Raw genomic sequence first — 20201 nt, 5'->3', positions numbered from 1 at the left:
TTTTTAGAAGCTCAAGTGGGATATACAGTGAAGGCATCAAGCACCATCTATGGCGGTAAGACATTGCGAGAAGTGAAGTATAAGGGTCGTCAAGTGAGAGTTTACTTGACGGGATTTGCTCCGGTTTGAGAGACGTAACATGCAGAATAGTGTGGCTCAGGCTACAAGTTTCGCATCGCAAGTCGTCTTCAGTGCCAACCACGGCTGGTTTGGAAGATCAATGCAGCTGACCTTTGGGTCTCTATATTGTTATTCAGGCAGTGATGTCACCACCAAACCCAATCGGCCGTCGGACTGGACCTTGTTTCTTGTACGGCACAATGGCCATGGCTTTGTAGGTTTTACCCATGCCATTCGACCCTCTGTCGATCAGACGCTTCCAGCCTGTTTCGAGGCGTCTTCTTGTATCCTCATCCTTCGCTGCCTTGAGTAAGCGATCGGCGCGCTCTTTGATGCCCATTGTCGACAAAAAGAAGGACTGTTCAACGGGCCCATGAACCTCAACCCCAGGAGAGGCATCTAGGGCTGCATCTGCGAGAGCGAGGAAGTCCACATCAGCCGAAAGGTCGACCAGACCTGGTGACGCAAAAGGTGAGACAGTGGTATGTGAGCGAATGCCCCTGAGAGTGTTCGCTGGGATAGTATCCAAAGGGCCGTAGTCCAAGATCAAGGCTGCACCAGACGGCTGTGTCTTTACGAAGCTTTCTTCTTCGACAGCATTTTTCCCTGAATAGTTTTGAGATGCTGAGACGTTGCGAGACTTCGCATTGTCGCCACCTATCCGTACCGCAAAGTCGGATACGTAAGCAAAAGATTCAGGCGAAATCTCAATGATCGCATCGGGTGTATCCTCCAGTTTCTTGTAACGATCAGACAGTTTCGGCAAATACAAAGAGTGTGGCGTTGGTGTCTTCGAAACGGTCAGTTCAAAGTCCAGTTTCTCATCTTCTTTCTTTGACGACGAAGAACTAGCTGTATTCAAGTTGGAATACGGCGAGGTTGGCGATACTACCAGCTCATGCCAGGTGTTCTTGGGTGTCGTTACTCCATGCTTTGGTTTTATGGGACCGGTGGGTGTGATGATGGTCGACGAGGCAGGCACTGAGGACTGCGCAATGTTTTGAAAGACATGGATCGGGAGTGCGTCGAAGAACTCGTGAGCGAGGATGAAAGGGGTTGCCGTATGCTCTACAAACGTTGTCAGCCCCGTGTCAACCAGGCGAATCGAGTTCAGAACCCACCTTTTGGTACAAGCCGTATGTCTTCGCACCACTCAATCTTGCAGTCTGGCATATATTTGCATTGTGCAGTCAATCCAACGCTGCTCTTCTTCAGATCCTCGGTGCCGGAAAGCAACTTTGCTTGTTGTTTCTGCAAGTAAGGTGACGCTTCAACAAGATAAATGGCTTCGATGCTTCTAGTGAAAGCCTTGAAGCTCGATATAGTCTATCTCTGTGTCAGTATTCTCTATATCCTCTTCTCTTGCGAATATATTTACCCTTAGAACATCGTCCATTAACGTTCCTCGACCTGGACCAACCTCAATAATCTGCACCTTTTCTTTCTTTCCTTGAGCCAGCCACTCCGCATACAGCCATATACCAATCAGCTCGCCAAATACTTGACTGATCTCTGGTGATGTCACAAAGTCGCCTTTTGTACCAAACTGATCCTGTCCGCTTGACGTCTGTCTCGTGTAATAACCGCCTTCGGGGTGAGTAAGGCATTGCCGCATATACGCCGCTACGGAAATTGGGCCCGTTGTCTGGAGTAAAAGTTAGCAATGCCTTTGTAATCGATTATGGGCTCATGCCGTGATAGCTTCAGCCAGCGTCTTCGCAAGCGGCGTCGACCATTGCCGTTCCGGACCATTTGATGTAGAAGTAGAAGACCATCGAGAAGTGCATTTAGCTGTTCGATTCGAGATTACTCGTGGCCCGGAACCACCACACCTTGTCGCCGTCCGTAGTAGATTCAAAGATTTGGTCCTCATGTCGATATGCGTTACCGAAGTTCCATGACGTCGGCGCGTTCGGAACTACAAAAAGTTTAGATCGGAACGCCAATATGAACGAAGCTATGACCATCACTTAAAGCTTCCCACGTGCTATCCGTCGATCCAACGCCATCTGCATCAGAGTACACCAAGCAACTCTTCGTACAAACCCAACAAGCAAATTCGGAATCTGCATAAACCTTCGTCAATAAGCACGTAGTTTAGAGTAGAATAGGCGAAAGTTCCATTGAGTACAAGAGAGAGAGACAGAAAGAGCCATGGCATCACGGTGGGCGAATGAGGAAGCAGACAAGGCCGAGGAAGCGCGTCGAAAGAAAGAAAAAGATGAGAAGAAGCGCCTGAAACTCCAAAAACAGCAAGAGGCGGAGGCAGCAGCACAGGCAGCGCAAGAGGCAGAATCTAGACCCGCAAAGCGACGAAGATTATCAACAGGAAACGATGATGAGGAAACCCCGAAGCTAAAAGAGGAGCAAGTTGAGAGGCAGCTCTTACAATTTGAAGGCGGACTTTGGGGTCCGTGCCGACATGTTTCTAACTTCGAGACCCTCAACCAGATCGAAGAAGGCTCATATGGTTGGGTATCAAGAGCGCGCGACATTACTACTGGCTCAGTAGTAGCCCATAAGAAAGTCAAAATGGACTACAATCAGGACGGCTTCCCAATCACCGCGTTACGAGAAATCTCGATCCTGCAACGCTGCAAACACACCAACATTGTCGATCTATTGGAAGTTTTATCCGGCGACGACCCACAAGAATGCGTCCTAGTCATGGGATTCTTCGAGCATGACCTCAAGACGCTACAAGAAGATATGAGTGAGCCTTTTATGGCGAGTGAAGTCAAGACGCTCCTACGGCAATTGGTTTCTGGGGTTGGGTTTCTGCACGAGAACTTCATTATGCATCGGGACCTGAAAACATCAAATATTCTACTTAACAACCGCGGACAGCTCAAGCTCGCTGATTTTGGTATGGCGCGATATGTCCCACCTGCGAATGCGCCCCTTACACAGTTGGTCGTCACGCTATGGTATCGTGCCCCAGAACTCTTGTTAGGCACAAGAGACTACGGGACCGAAGTCGACATGTGGAGTGTAGGTTGTGTATTCGGCGAGTTACTTGCCAAAGAACCACTATTACAGGGCAAAAACGAGGTCGACGAGCTTTCCCTCATCTTCTCGCTCTGTGGCCTTCCTTCGGAAAAGACCTGGCCACAGTTTTATCGCCTGCCAAACTCCAAATCATTGAAACTACCACGCGACCATCGTAATGCCCCAGGCTTCAACCGGGCAAAGTTCCCCTTCCTAACAGCATCCGGTATCGAACTTCTGTCTTCACTGTTATCCTTGAACCCCGCCCATAGGCCCACAGCACAAGAAGTCTTGGAACATCCTTACTTCAAAGAGCAACCGAAACCGAAACCGACCGAAATGTTTCCGACATTTCCAAGTAAGGCAGGACAGGAGAGGAGGAGGAAGAAGAGTCCTAATGCGCCGAAGAGGGGAGAGGCGCCAGGGGGGATGCAGGGCAACCTGGACTTTAGCAGCATCTTCAAAGGGCGAGAGGAGGAAGAGAAGGGAGCTGGGTTTCAGCTCAAGATGACTTGATGAATCAAGAGACGAAGCGAAGTGTATACACGTGGGGGGCATTTTCAATATGGGGAACATGAACTCAGTCCAGTTAGGGAAATGGGCCTTCGATTTTTGATTGCCGGTAGCCTGGCTAAAAGAATATTCTCCTACGTGAACATACAGATCTCACCAGGCCTTCCCAAAAGATAGCAGCCAAAGGTTCGCATTCCTCATCTGCGGTCCCGACTCCGACTACGGTCGCTTCCATAGGAGCTATAACTGGGACTTCTCCTTCCTCCGCCTCCACGGCCTCCTCTCCTTGGCAGACTATCCCGCCTGCCGTAGCCTCCTCGCCCGCTTCGTCTTGGTGGTGTTCTGGATGGAGACCGACTGTAAGAAGACCGCGACATGCTTCGCCGTGGTGATCGACTGCGAGATCGTGTGTACGACCGGGGTCGTCCTCCATAACCCCCTCGTCCACCACGGCCGCCTCCACCTCTTCCTCGACCCCAGTGTCCTCGATCAGGCGACATTCGGCGCGGTGGGGAGCGATAACGCGATGATCCGTCCATAGGTGGTGGTCTGTATGCGCCAGGCGGCCCTCCACCTCTGGGCGCTCTTCCACCGCGTCCGTAACTACCATCGTAGTCGTCGCGCGGTGGTGGGCCCCTACGCGCCGGCGGAGGCGTCTGTGAGAAGCGACGTCGAGGAAGGACAATCGAAACTTGAATTCTCGCTCCGTCTAATTGTGCGTCGTGCATCTTCGCGATCGCACGTTCGGCGTCGTCGATCTCTTCGTAGAGGATATAGGCTATTCCGCGATTGATGTTGACTATTTGGCAATCAGTCCTGCGTTTGTGAAGAGGCCGGGTAAGACATACAAGTCGGATTCATGGGCATCCTGAGTTCTTTAATAGTACCGTACTTGCCAAATATTTCGCGCACATGATCCTCTTTGACATTCCTGGTCAAGGCTTCTACTACGATCTGCTGGAGGATGAGCAAGGTGCTGGTGGAGGAAGGCTGAACCAGAAGCAAGCTACGAGAGTTGCACTTAACAATATAAACTTGCTTACCTTTGCGCTTCTAGGTGCTGGCGACCCATCTCTTGGTGTTGGACTACGGGAATAGCTCCTTCCTCTTGAACGCGACCTGCTGTCCGGTGTGTAGCTTCTTCGCCCATTGCGCCTTGGTGACGGTGATCTAGGCGACCGCGACCGACTGACTGAACGGGAACGTGTGAGCGACCGTGGTGTTACTGAGTGTCGCGGTGATACTGAATGCGCCGAACGAGGACGAGTGAGTGATCTCGTACGCGACCTGTCGCGAGAAGGGCTGCGCGTGCGTGAGCGTGCGGGAGATGGAGAACGAGACGGCATGCTTTGGATAGTAGCGCAGTTATAACGGTGTCTTATATTTGCTCTATGCTCGTCAATGTGCATTCATCAGTTGGATTTGGTGTTGTTCTATCAAGGACGCCAAACGCGACGTAACTTTCGGGTAGTGAGCTGTAAGCTTCTGGAAGCTTGTCTTGGCGTTAGCACGTGACGAGCAGAAGAAGTCCATGAACGGCGGCGCAACAGCAGCAGAAATAGCCAGCACAATGGAAATGTGACGACGCTTTTGAAAGGAAAAGAGCTGGACTTGGAGAGTGAACCAAAACGCAATGTAAAGACCTGGATGTTGCATAGCCCTCAGCTACTATCGTGTCAAACCCCCCGCGGAGCTCGATGTTACGTAGCTGCAATCTCATGTGAAGATTGTCTTCAAACAGGTCAAAGGCAGCCTGCGCATTAGACGTGTGAAGGACTCTGACTTTTCGTTCGACGTCTGCCGCTGTTGGACTGTTGGACCGATTGCTAGATTGCCAGCACTTTGACCCGCTATCCGTTGTCGACCCCAGAGAGCGGCGGATACTAGGCGGGTATCGCGGTGGACATAGCTAAATGCGGCGCGCTCACTTCCCTTGCGTCTAGGCATCAAGAGCAGTATCGACCCCCACGCTGTAAGCAGCTGCATGATGGCGCAAAAAACGCGTGATGAGTTGTTAGATTGGAAGCTCAGAGGTTTGCATGTTGAAATTGGAGGAGTGAATAGCGTCTGTGAGATTTGATCGCGAGAGGCGGGGTCAAAACAGCCCCACTATCAAATCGCAACTTTAGCCCAACAACGCAGCCTTGAACACCCTCACCGCATTTACCCTCTTGCTCTGCTTAGTCAAAAGTACCTGCATCACTTCGTCGCACCCCTCTTCACTTTCTCATCACTACAAGCTTCCACAGCACGCACATCAACCCCTCGCAAACATGTCCTGGCAAGGTAAGCAGCTCAAGACGCCAACTTGGAAAGGTGGTGGCTAACATTGAACGTAGAATACGTTGACACCAGGTACGCCTTGCCTCGCAACGAGTAGCCGTCCATATCTAACGCTCTTATCTAGCCTCGTCGGCACCGGCAACATCGACAAGGCCCTCATCTGCGACGTCGAGGGCGCAACTGCCTGGGCCGCATCCGCCGACTTCTCGGTACGTCGTCCGTTTAACACGCGCCAGATGCTGCAAGCGTCCCTGATGCGAGGCTCTGGTAGCGCATATACGATGCATTGATGCTGACGGAGTACAGCTTTCCGCTGAGGAGAGGGCTGCCATCGCCAGGTCTTTCGGCGACAAGTCAGAGCCCAAGAAGGTCATCTCGGAGGGTGTCAAGGTCAATGGCGTAAAATACATGACCATCGAGGCAAGCGATGACTCGCTCAAGGCAAAGAAGGTACCATACCAGACACAGTCCACAACATAGCATACAGATACTGACAACAACTTCAGGGCAAAGAGGGCGTTGTCGCCTTCAAGACCACCCAAGCCGTTATTATCGCCCACCACCCCGACACCATTCAGACCCCTAACGCCTTCAACTCAGTAGTTGAGCTCGGCGAGTACCTGAAGAAGCACGGAATGTAAAGCGCCTTCGATTCGAGACTGTCTGTACTTTAGGGATATTTGCATAACCAGTTGAGGAGCGATGAATGGCATCATGGGTGACTGCTCATGGATATAGATATGATTGACGATGGACGAAATAGCGATATTGAAGGATCCTCTTCGATACAATGACAAACTCAACCCCTAAGGCCTGACCCTTTTTACTGCGCTCCCAGACTGATACTGTGATTCACCCCGCCAATGAGGTTCATCTAGTATTAAGCTTCAAGTTGCCATCGCCGATAGAATGCATGAGCTGTAGCATTCCATATTCACATGTGTCATTGCGAAAATGAATTAAGTTCGACGAAAATCACGAACCTTGGAGACTCATCATGGTAAGGACAGCCATGGTTAAGTTGGCGGCTACAGTATGGAAAATGAAGGACTGTATCAAGGTATAAGCCGACATCCGACCCGAGAACGAAATGAAAATCTATAGTCCCTTCATGCTTCCCATTTTCTTCACGACCTTCTCCCCAAATGCTCTCTGTAACTGTGCAGCGACAACTTCCCTCTTCTCGTCTGCATCTTCATCGAGGTCAAACGCCACGGGACCTTGAAGACAAGCCGTAATCACACCTTCTACTGTATTGCCTAGGTGACTTTTCACACCACGAAGATGTTGTGGTTCCTTCTCCAACAATCTCTTCTTAACACCCCAGGTATCTTTAGGTCGGGCGTTCTCGAGGTCAATACAGACAATCTGGTCGATGGGCCTCCAGTAAGCAATCTCCAACAGGACAATACCAAGCGAGTAAAGATCAAAGGATTTCTTGTAAGACTCTCGACCGCCGGCGTCCTCACGATTTCCTTTGTGTTGTACAGACGGATGGCGGTAGATGTCTGCGGCAGGATTGTCAAGAGGGCGTTCGGTCATATCGTCGCTAGCAGCTGGGCGAGAGTAGTCAAAGCCACTGATGAAAGGATCCGCATAATTGATTTCGCCTTCCATGACCCGGCCGTTGTGGACTTTACCCCCCTTCTTAGGAAACAGTAAGATGTTGGCGGATCGCAAACCCTTATGTAGCCAATCAACTGCATGTAGACGTTCGACTGTCTCAACAAGCAGACGCATGAGCGTGATGCGATCCGTCAATGAAGGAATGTCATTTTCAGGGGTAGTAATGAGCGCATGTAAAGATGTAGGCTCCGTATCCATCGGAACAGATGCAGGTTTCTCAAAAACCAACCCAAAACGTCCTTCGTCTTCGTCGATGAAATAGCCGCGGCAGAAGGGTGCTCTGAACCTGACTGTCCTGTTGTGCTTACTGAGCAAAGCAGCTAGTTTCTTGACACGAGCATGGATTTTGGCATCGACTCCACCATCTTGCTGCATAGGACCGGAGGTGTCAGGAGTTTTCCATTCGATCCATACAGGCGTTTTTTTGTAGTATGCTTCCGTACGTACACCCTCATCAATTTCTTGAGGAAATTGGGTGCCTTGCCTAGGTCGTACGTCTGCATAGTGGAGCTTAGTATCGCGGATGTCGTTCGGGAGATCTGGCATATTGATCTCCCGTGCATAGCTTGATGTGAGATCTTCGCGGGAGTCTTCAATAGCAAGGTGAATGAAGTTTTGCTGGGCCAGGGCGGCCAGAGGCTGATGTGCGGCACCGCGAGCTATGACGGCGCCACCATCAATTAGTCCATCGTACTGGGCGTTGTCCATCTCTAGCAATGAGTGTGATCTTTGGAAGCTGATCTGTTCTAACTGCTGGGATTGGTAGATTTGAACCATGTGCGACATAGTCCTGTTCAGCAGGACTATCTGGTCATTGGTACGTGTCTGCATGTCAATGAGAAGGTCCACTTGAGCCTTGTCTAGCGCTTCGTGCATCTTGTCATTGAAGTTGGCCAGTTTCGCAATAAGCTTTTCCATCTTTTGGTGGTCGAAAGTCGCCCATTTTAGTCTCTTGGGCACATCCTTGAATTGTTGCACAAACTTGAGAGACATCTTGACCAGCTCTTCGGTGGGCGGAAACCGGACGGGCTTTACAGGCCTTTCGCTGGAGCCGTTGGTATCATTCTCGATCAAGCGGTCCGAATTTTGCAGCACGAACTCTTCAGCTGCTTCCTCCAGGAGAGGATCAGTGAGCCTCTCATATCTGTTGTCTAGTCGGCCGAATGAGAAGAGAAGCTTTTGCTGCTGCTCCATGATATTGATGATTAGGCCTTTCGACATGTGGTTCAAAACTAGCTTGTCATCTCGATAGTCAAGCTGTACAAGCTTTGCCCAGTTGAGTAGTCGATGTTCCTCGACCTTGAAGTTAAGCAGAAGAGCTTGACAGTCTTTACGGAGTTTACAAGCATCAGCGATTAGTTCGTAACCTAATGAGATCTGTCAGATATCATTTGAGTGCAACGAATAGATGTATTGACCTTGGATGCATCCTGCAAACACTTGGAAGAAGAAGGATACACCTCCAATCGCTAGCTCAGCCATTGTTTTGGCCTGATAGACAGGTGGTTTCTGTGTAAAAAGACCCTTGAACAGGACACCTGGATGATCTCACTAGGGAAGAAGAGAAAGCGGCAAGATAAATACAGAATGTGCGAAGTGGTTCAAGAGCGAGCAGGAAGAAGGCTGATACTTCAGTTATATCGCTAGGGCTACATGAGCAAATAGTACGTTGCCATGCAGGCGCGCGCAGCCTGATTTGTGACCAACACTGCCTCCATGGTCTCGAGCTGAAGGCCGTCTGTAAATCCTAGGCTAATCAAACAGTCTGGGCTAGTGGAGTCCGGTCAAGGTGGAATCGCGATGGCGTTCTGCTACGCATGAGAAATGCTGCAATCGTGGCTGAGCGGTGTTCTGTTGAGTTCGTCTAGTGCCACGAGAGACAGGCCTGACGTCGACGTAGGGGAGTCGAGTGTGCCTCGAAGGAAGCTGCGGTCCGCACAGCCACGCTAGCAAGCCACTGGACATGGACCCTGGTCGGATGAGCGCGTCGCATGCTGTCACCCATCTGCTCACCACTGACAGACAACGGGCCTCCCGCTCTCTGGCAATGCTTCTCGCGTATCTCAATCCTTGGTATCGCCCCGAATCAGATTTCGAACCCACGCCCTTCGTCGCGCTTTTATTCCGGGCCCCCGTAAAGCTACTCCTCTACCATTCGTATCACCTTCTCGCGCACCTGCGCTCAACCCCAAAACCCTTACAGCAACCACCTGTTCGGGTCGTCTGCATTTCCGATACGCATAACCACATACCGGAAGATGTACCAGAAGGCGACCTGCTCATCCATGCCGGGGATATGACAAATGGTGGAAGCGTGGCGGAGATACAGAAACAAATAGACTGGCTGAGTTCACTGCCGCATAGAGAGATTGTCGTCGTTAGTGGAAACCACGATACGTTTCTAGATCCAAGGACCCGGTCTTCGCTATCTGAGGAGCAGAGAACTGGGAAGCTGAACTGGAAGAGGGTGCACTACTTGCAGCACCGGCGGTTGAGCCTCACGATCAGGGTCGACCCTAGGGACGGTGTTCAGACAGATGCATCGACACCCCTACTCGCAGCGGAACAAAACCAGAGGCGGATACGGATCTATGGCGCACCACAAATTCCAGCGTGCGGACCAATGGACATCCATGCTTTTCAGTATGAACGAGGTCGAGACGCCTGGTCAGAAACTGTGCCTGAAGATATCGATATCTTGATCACACACACACCGCCGAGATTCCATCTGGACTTATCATTGCCGACAGGAATTGGCTGTGAATACCTTTTTGCTGAGGTCAAACGAGTAAAACCTACATTGCATGTCTTCGGCCATGTGCACTGGGGAGCTGGGCGAACTGTAGTATACTGGGATAAAGCCCATGATGCCTATGTGCGAGGGCTTTCGATAAAGTCAAAGTGGACGCGAGGCCTACTCAATCCGAAGCTGTGGTGGAACATTGTTAGAGTCGCATACCGTGGTATAAGAGAGCTTCTGTGGGATCGCGTGTGGGGTGGACAGAGTCCCAACACAATCATGGTCAATGCAGCCCAAACAATTGGCAATACAGGGAAGTTGGGTAATCCCATCCAGGTCGTCGACATTTAACACGATCCGTCACAGTATACCCAAAGCAGTCGTAATCGTAATGTATAAACCTCTTGAGCAACACAGCAGTAAGCACTTCATTGTCGGGAAACCTTTTCGAACTAAAAAGGATTCTGTTGATTTCGCTCGACTATCTCGCAGGAGAAGCCAAGTTCAACAAGGAGACCAGGCGATTCGCCGTTCCCCGCGACTTTATTTGATTGTGGTCATTAAACCATAAATCGTGCATACCATGCCATGCCATATCCCACCACTGAGCAAAAAACTTGCGCACATGCTCAGAGACGACGACCACGGCGACCACCCTTCCTTCTGGTGGAGTCGGATGGGGTGGGGGTAACGTCCTCGATACGTCCAATGCGCATGCCAGCGCGGGCAAGAGCGCGAAGAGCGGACTGGGCACCGGGGCCGGGGGTCTTGGTGCCGTTACCACCGGTGGCTCGGATCTTGACGTGGAGAGCGGTGATACCGAGTTCTAGCCAAGTTAGCTTCTGCTCCAGCTTATCGATTCCAGGCTGTCTTACCCTTGCAGCGAGCAGCAACATCCTGAGCTGCCAACATGGCGGCGTAGGGAGAGCTCTCGTCACGGTCGGCCTTGACCTTCATGCCCTTTTGTACTGGTTAGTGCACGTCGCATGCAGTCCTGATGTCTGCACTTACACCAGTGACACGGGAGATGGTTTCGCGGCCAGAAAGATCGGTGATGTGGACGAAGGTGTCGTTGAAGGAAGCGAAGATACGGGCAACACCGAAGACAAGCTCACCCTGCGCGGCTGTCAGTTCATCGTCTCTCGTCTTCCAATGCTTGTTATTCACGAACCTCGCGGACCTGGGGTCCGAGTTGGATGTTCTCCTGGGGAGCGCGGGCGACCTTCTGCTTAGGAGGCATGTTGGCGGATTTGAGGGATTCTTGACGTGACTGGCGGTTCGTAACGCTGGCGGCGATCGTGAGGTCGAACTTTTGGTGGGTGATGAATTTCGCTTGTGTCGGAGGAACTAAACACCGTGCTTAGCGTGCCAAGCCCGACTACTTAACTTTTCTTTGGCAGCCGCAAGCGATCTTTAGGTTCTCCATCGCTTCGCAATGGGCTGACATCCTCCACCTCACTCACGCACAGGAGCGTGCGACACGACAACAACCATGGAAGACCGCAAGAGTGTCGGTATCATAGGCATGGGCGACATGGGCAAGATGTACGCCCGCCGCCTGAGCACAGCTGGATGGAAGTGAGTGCATTCGCGCGACTGATAGCTCGAAGCTCCAGAGCCTTCTGCAAATGGTAAGCCCTCCACCCTCTTCCACACACCCTTTCCCCCGTTATGATGACCGTGAGTGCATTTGGCTCGAGTACGGCGCATGTCCACACTGCTGCCGTCTTGGTTTGCAGTAATTGGGCATGTTGCTGTCCATGATGTGAATTCTCGCTACCTTATTTTATACACCTCTGAACTACAAACAACTATATCGCATTGTTCATTACTATGGCGCGAACTTTGCTAACCAGTTGCCTCACAGATCGACTCCTCTCATCGAACACGCTGACATGCTGTCTCTGAAGGGTTCACGCCTGCGATTTGCCGGACAAGTTCGATACACTAGTAGAAGAGTTTCGGGACTTTGTAGGATAGCACTTTTATATATTGTAATGAATGAACGCATACTGAGACTGCGCCAGTCCAAAGTTGAGATCATGCAAAGTGGTCATCTCGTGTCTCGCTGCAGCGACTTCATCATCTACAGCGTCGAGGCGAAGAACATCGATGCAGTCGTCAAGACTTTCGGCCCCTGTACGCCGTCTCCTGATATTGATACATGCTACCACTAACTCATTCCCGCATTCAGCTACTAAGGTTGGTGCCATAGTTGGCGGTCAGACCTCATGCAAAGCTCCAGAGATGGATGCCTTTGACAAACATCTTCCCAAGGACGTTAGCATCGTGTCGGTGCACTCTCTCCATGGGCCCGGTATAGACCCCAAGGGGCAGCCGTTGGTCCTGATCAAATACAGGGCTTCAGACGCCGACTTCGCATTCGTAGAAAACGTCATGTCTTGCCTGGGGTCAAAGCATGTCTATCTCTCTGCCGAGCAGCATGATCGCATCACGGCGGATACGCAAGCTGTTACCCATGCCGCCTTCCTCAGCATGGGTGGTGCATGGTTCGCGAACAACCAGTTTCCATGGGACAGTTCACGCTATGTCGGCGGTATCGAGAACGTCAAGATGAACATCACCCTCCGCATCTACTCCAACAAATGGCATGTTTATGCAGGTCTTGCAATTCTCAATCCAGATGCGAAAAAGCAGATTAAACAGTATGCCGAGTCAGTGACCGAACTGTTCAAGCTTATGCTCGCTGGGCAACGGGACGAACTCCGTGAACGTGTTCATACTGCACGCAAGGCCGTCTTTGGTGACAATGAGGATGGCAAGAAGCTGCTTCTACGAGACGATTTGCTTGACCGATTCGCCTTAGGCACGATCCCAGAGAAGAAGCTCAAGAACAACCATCTCAGTTTACTTGCCATGGTAGACTGCTGGTGGAAGCTAGGCATAGTACCTTACGACCACATGATCTGCTCGACACCTGTAAGTCTATGATCCCCCTTCATTGCCGCTTAACTCGTTCTGCAACTTTGATTACTAACACATATCTAGCCATCGCGTATGTGGCTCGGCATCACAGAGTACCTCTTCTGCAACCCCACGCTACTCGAAGAGGCCATCGACACGGCTATCGATGACAACACTTTCCGCGCCGATGACTTGGAGTTTACCTTCGCCGCCAGAGACTGGAGCTCGCGTGTCAGTCTGGGTAACTTCGATGGCTATCGGGAGAAGTTTGAGGAGATCCAAAAATACTTTGAGCCGAGGTTCCCAGAGGCGACCAAGTTGGGAAATGAGATGATCAAGGTCATCTTGCAGAAGACCCAGGATACTTGAAATCATGAGTACAAGTCTAGAATATGCATAGAACATGTGGTAAATGAATGAATGATAAGCATTGCGACAGTCATGCACACCGATTGGCAAGTGACGATTTGAGTCGCAGAAATGACAAGTTTATGGAGTGAGAGCCTGGAGGCTTCCACTTTACATATTTGTCTCTCCTACCTAACAGTAACTCCTTACACTTGAAATTACGCTCTTGGGTATCATGAGTGTGACAGTATCAAGGTCTTTCGTTTTTACCTCTTTGCCTCATCTCCAGAATCAAACTCAGTGCTTTCACCAATATCGCAAATTCCGAAGCCTTCTTTGCCCCCCTTTATACCCTTCCATTCACAAGCCTCCTGCAATTCCTTTGGTGGTGCCATGACCTCTTCTTCGGTCAACACCCACGTACCCCAATGCATTCCCAGCGCCCTCTTACATTTAGTGTCCGCGAATATATTGACAGCGTCTTTGGGACTAGCATGTACATTGCTGAACATCCAGCGAGGTTCATAGGCGCCAATGGGAATTAGACCAAGGTCGAAGGGGCCGCGATGCTGACCGATTTGAGAAAAGGCCGGGCATGTGGGTAGATGAGAGTAGGCAGCAGAGTAATCATCTTCGGTGGCGGGAATGCTGTACGGCACTGTGCGGTAGCCTGTGTCGCTGCGGAAATGTTATTATAAGCAGGCAAGGAATGGAGCAGACATACCCAGCAAAGTAAACTTTCGCACCACCAGATTCCACACTCCAACTCGCCCAGAGCGTCTTGGCCTTGTCAAACGGTGTCCTTGCACTGATATGCTGGCAAGGCAGCGCACCAATCGTTGCCTTTATGTCACCATTCCCCCCCATGTCTGGGGAACCCACAGAAACAGAACCTGCCTTATTGCCCTTTTGCGACAACTCCTCCAATGTAACATCCCTGCTCTCCCACCAATCCAACTCTGTAACTTTTGTAATTCCGCTCTTCTCAAACCACTTCTTGTTGCCCAATGGTGCGAAAAAATGCGCCTCAGGGAACTTCTTTTGTAGACGCTGAATTGTCGGGTAGCTGAGATGGTCATAGTGGTTGTGGCTTATGACTACTGCGTCAACGATTGGCAGATCTTCAATCTCGCAGGGAGGAGGCGTGAAGCGTTTTAGGTTCTTCATAGTAATGGGCGCGCAACAGTCTTCGAAGACAGGATCAAAAAGGACGCGGAAGCCGCTTGGGAACTCGATGTAATAGCATGCGTGACCAAGCCATGTTGCACGTAATTTCGGCGTTTTTCGTGAGGGAAGGAATTCTGGTGTGCGGACTGGTACTGTTGGAGGCGATGTGTCTGGGTTATTGGCTTGACCTGTAATTTTGCGCCTACGATGGTGTCAGCCTGCAATTGTAGTACTTATACGATGATACCGAAGACTGGACTTACCATATCATACCCTTGACCAGCAGCTCCCAAGGACTTATTTCAACGTAGCTATCCCACGGATTCGTAAACCCTTTCCCGCCTTTTAAATGGTGCTTCTTTTCATCCGCTTCCTCAGGCTTAGCAGCAATCTGGGCTGGATTGCTTACCACAGCATAGAGACCTGCACCAATGCTCGCACCACCTATTGAGCTCATTGTGATAGTAGTACCAAAGTGCGGTGTTTGCCAGAAGCTCTGGTATTTCCCAAGTTTCCGGTACGTTCGCGATTCACTGAACAACCGGCGTATGACACGAGACGAGAGCGACAGGCGCGACATTAGATATGTATATTCGCCTGACTCAGTTCAAGCGGCCAAACACAGGATCTCTCCAAGCAGCGCGAGATGATTATCATACGCGTCCACCGCCAGTTGCGACAGCCACAATACCTTTCGGGTAAAAGTTGCGCCAGACGGAGATAACCACTATTAACGTGGAGGCCATGATGCATCATCTGGTAATGGCGCATGCTCGCTAATGGCCAGCCCACAAGGCAACATCGGATCCGGACAAGCGGCCAGTCTGTTTGTCCGACTCGTTCTGGCGTCCATCCAAGTTCAAGCATTATCGGGCGTCTCTGGGCATTTTCGTGTGGTTCGCGCGATCGTAATTCGCACTATTTCGCGGCCGAATCAACGTGGCGTGGTGCCTCGTCCGTCTTACTGGTACCTAGAGCACGCATTGTGCATGGGGCTTCTGCTTAAGTCCGAAGAACCAGAGCGTGATAGACCCGACAGGCATGCGATAGGCGAGACGACAATGGAACGGTTACAAGTGGCTATGCTGTCGCGCGAGAAAAGAATATGGTGTTATACGAATAAGCTATCGGCATGAAAGCTGCAATAGCAAGTGCGATAATATAGAAGCACAGGACGATCATGCAATTAAAACACACACGAAAATACAATTCAGGAGTGGCAACTTTCGTGATGTGAGTGTGGATAAGGTATGCTTCAACTAATATGAATGAAAAGAACATATGGATATATACCTCAGTATGTTTGTTCGGCCAAGGAATAACGAGTAAATAGTATATTGGGTTCAATACGCACTACTAAAGCCTGCCAGCCCCCAGAGAGACAGCACTACATATTATGATAGTCATGGAGGTTTCTCTCCATACAAGCTACTAGTACTATACCAGTAGTATCGCTTCGAAGACGCCACGCCATTAATGTAGCAGCTTAGACCGTTGAAGCTCGTGTTGCCTTCACAACCACCCCTGATACGTACAGGGTACTCATATACATCAATCAGCTATGATGTAGTAATCATACCGAATACTGTTGATGGATGCCACTTTGACATCTATAAAATTGCAATGTTCGGCAACAACATGTGTGTTGGAAAAATCTTTACTGGAAACAGGTATCACCTCAATCAAATCTAGATAGTCCAAGCATCTCTGCTTCATTGTGACCACACAGAAGATACCCAAATAGGACATACGAACAAACCATTGTGCTTTTCAGTCAAAATGGTCAACTCGACCTTGGCCGTGCCTTGTGGCCCAGTTTGACAGACTATCACGTAATGTGTACCTTGTATGTCCAAGACATTGCGCGTAATATGCTCCTGTCCGAAAGAATGCGAGATCGAGTGATCTGACGCCTGCTGTTGGGACGGGATCTCCGGGACGACAGGGCATCTGGATCGCTGGATCGGATGGCGTTGGGACCGAGGGCAACAAACCAGGCTGTCTCAAGATGGGCTGAAGTAGCTGAAACAACAGCCTGTATTCGTGCAAACCCAGCAGCTTCGGTGCTGCGACAATGATGTAACTGCAGTGGTTATCATCCGAGTGCTGCTCAAGCGGATTGAATGGGAATTACTCACAAGCAGGGCAGATCACTTTATCAAATGAGGAACGGGAACAATGATCACCAGGTGAAGTGGAGTTTGATTTGTCGTTTCCTGTGCGACTGTATCGCTTTTCTAGGATGTTTTTTTTTTCGCATTCTGATGGTATCCCCAATATCAGGATATTTCGTTGTATCGCAGTTATACACTAAACAAATCTTCCCTCCCGTTGCCCAAAACAATGCCGGTGCAGAAACCAGATAAAGCAAGAGGTATTTTTTCCGCCGCTCCAAAAGAAATAAAGCGAATCCCATCGCTGATCTTGTGCCATTAATTACAACCCGACTACAGCGGAAGGCGAGGATCCAGGAAAGAAGTCGTGAACGTAACAAGCGGCCCTCCAGTGGCGGCATGACCATGGTCACTGCCGAAGGATTGGTCGCATGGGGTGACTCCGCATGCTGAAAGCGAAAGCCGACTCCTGAGAAGTGAAATCCGTAAACCGAAAAAAGGCAACCTCCGTAAACATTGAGGTAGCGCTAGAGAAATGAACATCGTAAAGGTGCGATATGACACCCGAATGAAAGCAGGAACGCCGTAACCCACAATTTCGCTGACATGCTCCTATTAGACCATGGGCAAACCAAAGTCTAAAACGTAATACCGGTGATAACAAGGAAAGAGTGATGGAAAGGGAAAGAAAAGGAAACCAGTGAAATCTATCATGCAAGATGATCGCAAGCCTTGTGCGTTTTCGTGAGATCCGGAGGCGCACCAATATGCTTGCAGATAGCGGAAGGAATGAGGCAGTTGCGCCTCGACAATGTCCGGTAGTCTAGGCTTGAGGAAATCGAAGTAGCCAAATGTATCCAGTGGTCGGAACTGGGTGGGCTCAGGTAGGCCATGGTACTTCGCGGAACGGAAGAGTAACTTTTGAACATATGAAGCGCTGAAATGGGATGTCGAATATTTATCCGTGGAACGTCAAGTGGACGATGTCGCCATGGTGCTCGGCCGGTGAGGAGCAAACGATTAGACGGCAACAGCCTGGGGCCCGTAGCCAGGTGCCATGTAGTAGGGCGGGTGCCTCTGCACACAGTAGGCGCATCCGCAGCTGAGACCATGCTGGTTCCAAGCCGACGGGGTGTACTGTGAGTAAGCGGGTGGACCGTAATTGGACGGTTGCTGGAGCGCTTGCGTAGGGGCGGGCTGAGACAAGGGAGGGAAACCGAACATGGTGCGACGCGAGTATCCTTCGGCCGGAGCCCAAGTTCCCGTTGTGCCATAGTACTCTGGGGTAGTCGGGCCCGTGGTGGGTGCTGACGCAGGAGAGTGCTCGCTAGCGGACCGCCATGGGTCGTACTGCGAGTAGGTCGGAGGGTTGTAGGCGGACTGAGCCGACTTGGGCACATAGTCGTACGGGGGAGTGTAGGCCTGCTGCATCGGTAGAGGAGGGAGCGGCTTGTTGGGGTTGAGTGAGCGTCGCTGTACCGACGTGTCGATGGGGCTAAGCTTGTTGCTACGACCAGAACGCGCAGCAGCAGTGTTCTGGTAATCCTTCCAGTGCTCTGACCACGATGTCCAACCGTGTTGCTCCGTGGGATCGCGGTGAAGCCTGAACTTGATGGCTACGAGCCACTCGAGCTCAAGCTCGTTCAGCTCGTGTACCTGAATACCACTGACCTCGGACCACGAACGGTTAATGAAGGTGTTGTCGTCGAGGAACTTGCTACCGAGCACTAGTGCGATAGTGAGGAGACGGAACAGGTGGGTGTCGGTCTTCGGCTCGTGAGCCAGCATGGGCATCCTGCTGGACAAATAGTACATGCTGAGCAAGATGGTGGCCGAGGGCAGGCGCGTGGCGCAGAGAACCTGGTGTACCCACTTGCGGAAAGACGAAGGCATCATGCGACCAGGCGTGATGAGTCGTAGTGCTGTCTCGCAGACGAAGTCGGTCATGACGTCCATGTCATAATCCAGTTTCGCCGACACACCGCCGACAGGCTTCTCTTCCTTAGCCGGCTGGTTCATTCGCTGGTTGTACTCATGCACGCGCTGCTGTTGCATAGCCGCCTCTGCCAGTGAGTGACCAGACTGTGCGCGCATGGGTGGCAGTGTGGTTGCGCCCATGGGGTCGTAGAACGAGCTCGCGGGTGGGAGGCTAGGAGGCGCACTGCTTAGGTAGGTGCCGGCCTGCGGGTACATGGGTGGCATGGCGATGGCCAGCTGACCGTAGCGGTCTGCGAAGTCGTAACCATCATCTTGCTGCCGGATCGTAGGCCCAGCGTACGCGGGCTGCTGCGGTGGGTATGATGCGCCACAGGCAGAGTGGTAGCTGGGGACGAACTCCTGGGGAGACAGCCGTGGCATGTTATGCCGGGGGTAGAAGGAGGGCATGATGGTGTTGGACCGCCGCAGAGAGAAGACTGGCGAGGCTCCTGGTGTTGTGTTAGCGATGCCTTGTTGTGGAGTTGAAGGAGTCTGGTAGTGAGCGGTATCGCTAGCAGAATTTGTTGGTGACATACAGTCTTCTCGTTCGCGCCGCCTCTAGAGTAGCCTACGGACCCTCTAGAAAGATGTGCTCATGCAAGGAAAAGTGTCGCCTGGGAGGTGTTTGGTGCGTGGTAGCAAAGTGTCGCGCTGGTGGTGCTTGTTGCGCGAAGGCGGAGAAGGGGCTGGAATGGAAGCAAAGTGTGCGTCGACAGGTGCAGTGCAGCTCGAGGGTGATGGAGCGCAGGCAGGCCGGGGCTAAGTCAATAGATCCGGCGACGCGAGGTCGTTGTTGTTGATGATGATGATGTCGCGGAGCGTCGAGGTCCCTGGAGACAGGCGGCAAAAGAAAAGCAGGTTGAAACGGAGCGCAATTAGACAGTACAAGCCAGAACCAGAGCCGGGAAATGCACACGCAACCTGTGTTCAGGTGGCGGAGGTGACGAGGCGTTGGGTGTCAGAGCCAGACGGACGAGTCTACCCGTGAGTGCTGCACTGCTCGTTTGCAAAGCCAGCGAGACAGAGCAAGCGTCGGGTGATGCTGGTGAGCGGGCTGGGGATGCCGGACAGCCGAGATTGGAAGCGCACGTCCGTTGGGGCTTGGGGACTGTGTCGCAACGAGCAACGCCTGCGACGGAGACAGGATGCGGGAGATGGGGGAGACGGGGGGAGGAGGTGAGGGAGGATGGAGATGGGGAGAGCAGAAGGCGGTGATGTGGGTGTATTCGATCGCACACCGTTAGCGAGGCCTAGCAGCGAAGGGGCTCTCTAGCAATGGCGAGCCAGCAAGACCGTCTTGATCCGAAGGCCGCACCTGCAATAATGGTTCATTACCTGTCTGTCTATCCACTCATGTGCTATGAAAACTCTGCCTCTTGCAGTTAGTGGGTCATAAATGT

General features: G+C 51.5%; 11 protein-coding genes across 11 annotated transcripts; 5 read left to right on the top strand and 6 right to left on the bottom strand.

Moving 5' to 3' along the window:
- Positions 1-253: 253 nt before the first annotated feature.
- On the bottom strand, positions 254-1735 carry AA0111_g1876 (hypothetical protein; the record flags this gene model as incomplete). The annotated part of the gene is made up of 3 exons (XM_028647584.1): positions 254-1188; positions 1242-1446; positions 1499-1735. 3 exons carry the CDS (start codon positions 1733-1735, stop codon positions 254-256), a joined length of 1377 nt encoding a protein of 458 aa, XP_028510744.1.
- Positions 1736-2274: 539 nt separating this feature from the next.
- AA0111_g1875 (Serine/threonine-protein kinase) lies at positions 2275-3624 on the top strand (the record flags this gene model as incomplete). The annotated part of the gene is made up of 1 exon (XM_028647583.1): positions 2275-3624. The coding sequence occupies one exon, from the start codon at positions 2275-2277 to the stop codon at positions 3622-3624; it is 1350 nt and encodes a 449-aa protein (XP_028510743.1).
- A 115-nt stretch (positions 3625-3739) lies between these two features.
- AA0111_g1874 (hypothetical protein) lies at positions 3740-4231 on the bottom strand (the record flags this gene model as incomplete). The annotated part of the gene is made up of 1 exon (XM_028647582.1): positions 3740-4231. The coding sequence occupies one exon, from the start codon at positions 4229-4231 to the stop codon at positions 3740-3742; it is 492 nt and encodes a 163-aa protein (XP_028510742.1).
- Positions 4232-4533: 302 nt separating this feature from the next.
- Positions 4534-4719, top strand: AA0111_g1873 (hypothetical protein; the record flags this gene model as incomplete). The annotated part of the gene is made up of 1 exon (XM_028647581.1): positions 4534-4719. The coding sequence occupies one exon, from the start codon at positions 4534-4536 to the stop codon at positions 4717-4719; it is 186 nt and encodes a 61-aa protein (XP_028510749.1).
- Positions 4720-5894: 1175 nt separating this feature from the next.
- On the top strand, positions 5895-6545 carry AA0111_g1872 (hypothetical protein; the record flags this gene model as incomplete). Its single annotated transcript, XM_028647580.1, has 5 exons — positions 5895-5907; positions 5961-5976; positions 6029-6113; positions 6211-6354; positions 6411-6545. The coding sequence occupies 5 exons, from the start codon at positions 5895-5897 to the stop codon at positions 6543-6545; spliced, it is 393 nt and encodes a 130-aa protein (XP_028510748.1).
- Positions 6546-7002: 457 nt separating this feature from the next.
- Positions 7003-9012, bottom strand: AA0111_g1871 (hypothetical protein; the record flags this gene model as incomplete). The annotated part of the gene is made up of 2 exons (XM_028647579.1): positions 7003-8897; positions 8949-9012. 2 exons carry the CDS (start codon positions 9010-9012, stop codon positions 7003-7005), a joined length of 1959 nt encoding a protein of 652 aa, XP_028510747.1.
- Positions 9013-9577: 565 nt separating this feature from the next.
- Positions 9578-10621, top strand: AA0111_g1870 (hypothetical protein; the record flags this gene model as incomplete). Its single annotated transcript, XM_028647578.1, has 1 exon — positions 9578-10621. The coding sequence occupies one exon, from the start codon at positions 9578-9580 to the stop codon at positions 10619-10621; it is 1044 nt and encodes a 347-aa protein (XP_028510746.1).
- A 278-nt stretch (positions 10622-10899) lies between these two features.
- Positions 10900-11510, bottom strand: AA0111_g1869 (hypothetical protein; the record flags this gene model as incomplete). The annotated part of the gene is made up of 4 exons (XM_028647576.1): positions 10900-11096; positions 11146-11230; positions 11282-11386; positions 11442-11510. The coding sequence occupies 4 exons, from the start codon at positions 11508-11510 to the stop codon at positions 10900-10902; spliced, it is 456 nt and encodes a 151-aa protein (XP_028510398.1).
- Positions 11511-11762: 252 nt separating this feature from the next.
- On the top strand, positions 11763-13564 carry AA0111_g1868 (putative prephenate dehydrogenase [NADP(+)]; the record flags this gene model as incomplete). The annotated part of the gene is made up of 5 exons (XM_028647575.1): positions 11763-11848; positions 12181-12241; positions 12298-12409; positions 12465-13210; positions 13280-13564. 5 exons carry the CDS (start codon positions 11763-11765, stop codon positions 13562-13564), a joined length of 1290 nt encoding a protein of 429 aa, XP_028510399.1.
- A 245-nt stretch (positions 13565-13809) lies between these two features.
- Positions 13810-15167, bottom strand: AA0111_g1867 (hypothetical protein; the record flags this gene model as incomplete). Its single annotated transcript, XM_028647574.1, has 3 exons — positions 13810-14221; positions 14268-14912; positions 14974-15167. 3 exons carry the CDS (start codon positions 15165-15167, stop codon positions 13810-13812), a joined length of 1251 nt encoding a protein of 416 aa, XP_028510404.1.
- A 2677-nt stretch (positions 15168-17844) lies between these two features.
- On the bottom strand, positions 17845-19209 carry AA0111_g1866 (hypothetical protein; the record flags this gene model as incomplete). Its single annotated transcript, XM_028647573.1, has 1 exon — positions 17845-19209. One exon carries the CDS (start codon positions 19207-19209, stop codon positions 17845-17847), a length of 1365 nt encoding a protein of 454 aa, XP_028510405.1.
- Positions 19210-20201: the final 992 nt, after the last annotated feature.

The sequence above is a fragment of the Alternaria arborescens genome (assembly GCF_004154835.1).
Source record: "Alternaria arborescens strain FERA 675 chromosome Unknown contig_3, whole genome shotgun sequence".
NCBI lineage: Eukaryota > Fungi > Ascomycota > Dothideomycetes > Pleosporales > Pleosporaceae > Alternaria > Alternaria arborescens.
The sequence above is the reverse complement of the archived record's forward strand: the minus strand, read 5'-3'. Positions and strand labels throughout refer to the sequence as shown.